Source organism: Dermacentor albipictus, chromosome 1 (genome assembly GCF_038994185.2).
Source record: "Dermacentor albipictus isolate Rhodes 1998 colony chromosome 1, USDA_Dalb.pri_finalv2, whole genome shotgun sequence".
Taxonomy (NCBI): domain Eukaryota; kingdom Metazoa; phylum Arthropoda; class Arachnida; order Ixodida; family Ixodidae; genus Dermacentor; species Dermacentor albipictus.
Window position 1 is genome coordinate 256,736,877 of NC_091821.1, and position 6,157 is coordinate 256,743,033.

At 55.6% G+C, this 6,157-nt stretch overlaps 1 protein-coding gene across 1 annotated transcript; it reads left to right on the top strand.

Annotated features, from left to right (window-relative positions):
* Positions 1–229: 229 nt before the first annotated feature.
* Positions 230–5,905, top strand: LOC135901748 (uncharacterized). The gene is made up of 2 exons (XM_065431578.1): positions 230–5,018; positions 5,751–5,905. The coding sequence occupies exon 1, from the start codon at positions 449–451 to the stop codon at positions 4,988–4,990; it is 4,542 nt and encodes a 1,513-aa protein (XP_065287650.1). The 5' UTR covers positions 230–448; the 3' UTR covers positions 4,991–5,018; positions 5,751–5,905.
* The last annotated feature ends 252 nt before the right edge of the window (positions 5,906–6,157 follow it).

Here is a 6,157-nt window from a genome sequence, read left to right on the forward strand (position 1 = left end):
ATGCTAGCATTCGTTTGTCTAACTACGCTTAAAGAGAAGGTGAAAGCCAGACTAAAGACGTCGCTCGTTGTAGGATGACGCGCTCACGCGGATACCAAGAAACAGGTCGTCTAGCAGAGCGAATATGTCCCCTAAATAATGCATCCTTCCATGCGCGCCAGTGGATTCGCGATGTCTGAACAAGGCGGCGATGCTGGAAGGGCAAGAGAAGACGAGAAAGAGGAGGCGGCACAGCGCGCGCCGTTTCGGGCCCCGCGTGTCAACTAGAGAAAGCGTTCTCGAAGGAAACGGCCCTGCACGGGAGCTGAGCCATGTTCGGGTCCTTCTAGCGTCCGGTGCACCGGAGATCCGAACAAGCTTCCGTGTACGGGAGCACCAGCGACGTGCGGGAACCAGGAAACGTCACTCTGGCCCTGGCACATTGTGCGCCGGCAAGTAGGACGACGAAATGTACTACGCGTCAAGCGAGACAGTTAGCGGGGCCGCCGACAAACCCTGGAATGAAAACATTGAGGGCGTGTCGCTTGTAGGACCCACGGACACCCTATGCGCGACCGCCGCCCGCCGCCGCAACCGGCAGCGCAACGGCGCCAAGGTCCGCAAGTTAACCCCGATACCACAGAAACAAGGCAGCCGCTACCGGCCGGTGCGCGTCATCGAGGCTGAGGTCATGGCGAGCGTGTCCGAGGAAGACGAGCAACCATTCACTGAACTTGCCCAGGTCCGGTGGTCACCAGTCTCGCCTTCGTCGCAACGCGGCCATCAGCACTACTACGAGAGCACTCCTGTCGCCGGCCTCACTTCGTCGCGCAAGGTGCAGTACTGCCGCAGACCAGAAGTGCACGAGTACACGAAGGAGAGCAGCGGTTCCTACGTGGGCGCACGTCTCGATTGCAAGATCCACGCTGACGGCACCATTGTGAACTTGGGCCCAGACCAGGCTGCCAGCTTGCTCGCTGCCAGAGCTGGCGACGTTGGCAAGGCTGCAGACTTCGGGCTCAGCAACGCCGCAATGATGGCAGCAGGCACGCGAGCTGCAGCAGCCGCCTTCGACGCAGTTGCCTGCAGCCCACCAAGAGAAAGCAACATCATCACGGTCTTGGAACAGACCAAAGGAGGTCAGCAACAGCAAGTCCTTCAGGTCATAGAAGACTGCAGTTGCTTTGACCAGGAGTCAAAGGCCGAACCTTCGCCACAACCGCAGGTACAGACTTCTCCCTGCAGAGAGTGCTTGGACGAAATGCTTTACTACGGCCACGAACACGATCGAGCAGTGAGCAACACCAGCGGTGCGAAATCACCAGCACAAGTCCGCGTTATGCAAGAGGCGGCGCTTTACGAGACCAACGATGACCGCTTTAGATCTGTGCAGGTGAAGCAAGAGCATATCCATGGAATGGTCCAGGAAGAGGCCCGCGCCACGCCGATGCCACGAAGCATTGAATCGAATCATGGAGCCGCTGCTGAGCCGGCCATACGCATAATCCATGAAGAGCGTCTTATTGACCCAAATTCACCCCAAATGAAACAAGAGCCAAGTGCAGTGCGTGTTCAAACGCCAAAAGAAGCGCTTTCGGCAACGGCAGCTGCAGCACCAGGTGCCACTGGAAAAGAGGAACCTAGACATGAAGCTGTCATGGATCCTTCCATCGTTCCAGTCAAATCTCTGAGCGGCGTGCACATCATTCAAGACTTTCCCAAGTTCGACGTTCCAGCGTCAGTGCGCATTATACACAGTACTGCCAGCGCAAACAGTGCCCGACCTTCAAGCGTGCGTCTAGGGCAGGACGTGCTACCCAAGGCTATTCCAGTTCCTTATGAACCTTTGCATGTTCTCAAGGAAGAACGACGATTTGAAGCGGTAAACCTCATTAAAGATGAACGAAGCGATTCGCACCCGCAGTTGTCAAAACAAGAACGCAAGGGCGATCACGGTTCGGAATCTCCCACACAAGGAAAAGAATCTCGCCCCTCGTCCGGCCGTGAACTTGGGCGCCAACTGTCGCATAGCCACGTCCACCATACCTCGTCAAATAACTCTCGAGCTCTTGTGCCTTATGAAGATTGCATTAATGATGATGACAGGCAAGGACCAAGACGTCCTGGTCGCGAGCCGGGCCGCAGCATCCACATCCAGTCACGTCGACGGCCTGCTGGACTGCACATCAACCTGGAAGGGCCAGAGCTAGCACCTTCGCCGTCCCCCGACAGGACACGGCGTGAAAAATCCACGCTGGACAAGCTAAGAGATCGCAAGACTTCCGACCGACACGTGATCTCTAGAAGCCCGTTTCCCTTCGACCCCCAGTTGAGACCACCGGAAGTACCACCGATTAACACACGTTCAGCACCCATGGAGGAAGTGGCTCGTCATGCATGGAAACAATACTCTCGAGAATACCAGCGCTACTTGAGCAATCTTGCCGAATGGAACCAACAGCAGCAGATGTTGCGAAACCAGCTGGGAAACTTAGGAAGCGACTCAACGGGAGCCGGAAGCGAAGTCGGTCAGTCTTTGGCCAGTCAAAAAGCCGATATGGACGAAGAGCCGATGCACGTCCGCATCACTTTGTCAGGAAACAGCCTGGGCCGTGGCCGCGCGGGCACCGCACCCGGCCCATCCATGTCTCCAATGGGCTCGCCGAGAGGAGAACTCCCGAGCAAGCACACAGTGTGCACCGAAAGCATTAGCCTCATTGAAACTTTCGAGCCACCAGACCCACCACGCTGTAGCAGTCACATAGAAGCCAATCGGCAGCGCAAGGCCCGTGCTGCAGAAGAAGCAGAATTAGAGGCTAGCTTCGAAGAAAGGCCAGACAGACGCGTCCATATGACGCCACTCTGCACTGAGCACATGTCGTACCGTGCTTTCAGCAGCAACTCGCCAAACACGAGACCACCTCCGAAAGCCCCGCCACCGAGAGGCACGCCAATGTCCCGTCTGGTGCCAGTGATGCCCATAACTAAACATTATATGGAACGTATAGACTTCCCCGACAACTTGGAGCCTCCGCGGCGCCAGATTCCGACGCGCAAAATCCGCCGCCACGTGGTTTACCCGGTGTTTCCCCAGCTACAAATGGGAATACCGAGGGACTTCCTCGTCTACTTCCTGGTGTCTATGGCCACATTGGCCAGCATATTCGCAGCCATTGGTGTGTTCAGCAAGCATGAGCACAGTCTTAGCGAGCGCGTTACACAGAACGCGCCTGTTGCCGTGCCACTTCCTAATGGCAGCAACTCCCTCTTCATAGGTCTCAACCGGCGTGCTATGCCGATGAATAACCTGGATGTATGTAAAAACGCTGATTGCCAGCGAGAGGGGCGCTATCTGGCAAGTCAGCTGAGCTGGGCGGTAGAACCATGCTCCGACTTTTACGCATTCGTCTGCAACAGACCAGGACCAGCGCCTCTGGAGGTGCTTGAACGAAACGCAGCCAGCGAACTGCGACGAAAGTCACCGAAAAAGGAGATCATGCCTCTCAAACAGCTCCACGACCGTTGCATGAAAGTTGACGGCCGCAACTGGAATCAGCTACAAGCCGCCTTCGCCCTCCTTTCCCTCGATGGCTGGCCTTTCCAAGACTCGCACAACCTTAGCCACGACCTCATCTGGGAAGTTGCTGCAGGGTTAGAGCGACGTATCGGAGTGAGCAGTCTTTTAAGCGTATCTGTGCAACCGCGGTCAAACGTAGTGGTACTTGCCAAGACAAAAATCTGGCCAGAATCCAAAGACAAGCTGATGGAGGCTCACTTCACAAAATATGCCAAAGCGCTTCGTCCAGCAAGTGAAAATCTCGAAGAACGTGTCGCCGAAGTGCTGAGCTTTGCCAGGAAGTTAGAATCCCTACAGGACCATCAGCCAAACGAACGCTCTCGTTCGAACGCGAGTCCCTACAGCCACTTCATTTCTCTTCTCGGGCTTGGCGAGGACCAGCGAGAGGTCCTATTCTCCAAGCAACTGGCTTCACAGCTGAAGCAGGAGGTAAATGGCGTAGCGCCTCACATTGCGCTCAACTACCAAGGTTTGCTGGCAGCCGAGAAAATGTCGCCGCTTCTTCCCGATGCCAGCGCTAGCGAGGAGGGCTGTTGGCGCCTAGTGCAAGATGCACTGCCGGAGCTATTCCTTTACGCTGTCTATCGTATGAAGAAATCGGCACTCAAGCAATCCGCCAACGTCACTGAGAGCATCAGAAACAATGTGGTTCTCTACGTGAACTCTGCCTCGTGGATGGAAGCTACCGTAAGACGACAGGTCGCTGAGCGGCTGCGTGACCTGCGCGTGCTTGCCTTCGTACCTGGCTGGTTCTCGAACGCCGAGCGGGTGCGCACAGAGTTCGCAGGCCTGCCGCATCCCAGTATGGACAATGGGCCATTGGCATACGTCGCGCTCAAGGAGCACACCCACGGCCGCCTACTACGTGGAAAAGCATGGCCCATACCGCCACACAGCTCACAGTGTGCCTTCGACGACACGCGGCGCACTGTATATGTGCCGGTGCTGGCTACCAATCTGACCAACGTCCAGTCGGCACCGCTCCAGTTGGCGAGGCTGCCTCGGCTGGGCGTGCACCTGGCCGCTTGCCTGATGCATGTGGTGACCGCGGAGGCAGCCCATTGGTGGGGCGAGCGAAGCTTACGAAAGCTGGAGCCACTCCGCAAGTGCGTCGACTCACAAAGCGCCGTCGCTAACCAATCTTCACGAGACATTCTCCTAGACCACATGGCGGCGTTAGCACCCGCGCACAGCGTCTACTCGAGCCGTCTGCGTGAGGGCGGCGCGCGGAACCAGGAGTACCGCCTCAAGCACGCCGAGAACATTACGACGGAACAGATGTTCTTCATTCACTTCGCTAAAGCACAATGCCACGGCCCTGCCCAACTGGTCAACGTACCCTTGAAGAACTACGAACCCTTCCGCAGAGCCTTTGGCTGCCATCCGGGGGCGCGCATGAGTCCAGCCAAGACATGCCGATTCTGGACCAGCTGACAAGTCCACTACCCAAGAGAGCTGTGATGTACATTGACTATAGTGTTTGCCTGTGCTCGTTGGTTGCACATAGCACAAGCGGTTTCCAGCAGAACATAGTGACGCGGACAGTCGTCGTCCACCGACAGCGGACAGTGACAGTGCCGTCTTCCCTTTCTGTCCGTGTCAGTACGTTCTGCTGGGAACCATTTGTGCTATGTACATCTCACCTCTGGACGTTGCTTGACAAACGCGTGCTTTGCAAGCCCGAGTCTAATCACTCGTGAGCATATTGCTGTTCCATTCTTGCGTCCGAGCAAGGCTTTGTGTGCCAGTGTCCGAGTACCGTTTTTTTTTCTATCCTGTGCAAAATAAATGAAGTGAAGCAAATACATGGCGAAAGTTTGTGCGCGTGCATTGAGGATGTTATGCAACGAATCTGCAGGCACAATCTCCCATCTCTCGAGCAATTCAACCAGTACCTAAAGGTCGTAAGCAGAAAAGATAACGTTCATTGAAACGTTAATTATACACCCAGAGCTACATAATGTTGCTATAGTATTTCAGTAAGAGCGCTTAGTGTACCAAATTAGTGCCAAGACAAAAGCACGCACGGCGCGAGACGACAACCATCCTAGCTGTTACGGTCGAGTGAATGGCGATTCTCCTTTCATGAACCTTCCTCCATATTGCGAGCTTCCGCTGAACTGATTTGCAAGAATTGCTTATGCGCTACTGTAACAGAAGAGGTATATGTGTGTCGTACTTCTTTCTGCTGCAGGCACCTCTCCTCACCATTATTCCCTCGACAAATAAGCATCATGCATATTGCCATCGTTCTCGTGACATCGGAGCGCAGACGTCTCACCGTGTGCATCCGCATGAACCGGTGTGTACATTTCAGAAGAAGCAGAAAATAAACTTTATTAAAAAGAATTGTCCGGCAGTTTTGATTGTGGTGGCCTCAGGTGGCGGCTCGAAGTCCTTGGACTCGGGCGGCACCTTCGGCTTGCTGGACGGCCCGGAGCTGGTCTTCCAGCTCCGAACTTTTTGGGAGCCGCCTCATAGCGGCGGCGACGCCGACGGAGAAGGACCCCGGCGGCCTCCGCAACCGGGGCGATGTCGGGAAGAAGCGAGCTCGAGGCTTCCTCTGGTAACGGCCGCGGTTATGGACGCGTCGCGAACGGC

Bases quoted from the DNA above. Each gene is read 5' to 3' on its own strand.
- LOC135901748 (XM_065431578.1), top strand. From the start codon at position 449: ATGTACTACGCGTCAAGCGAGACAGTTAGCGGGGCCGCCGACAAACCC.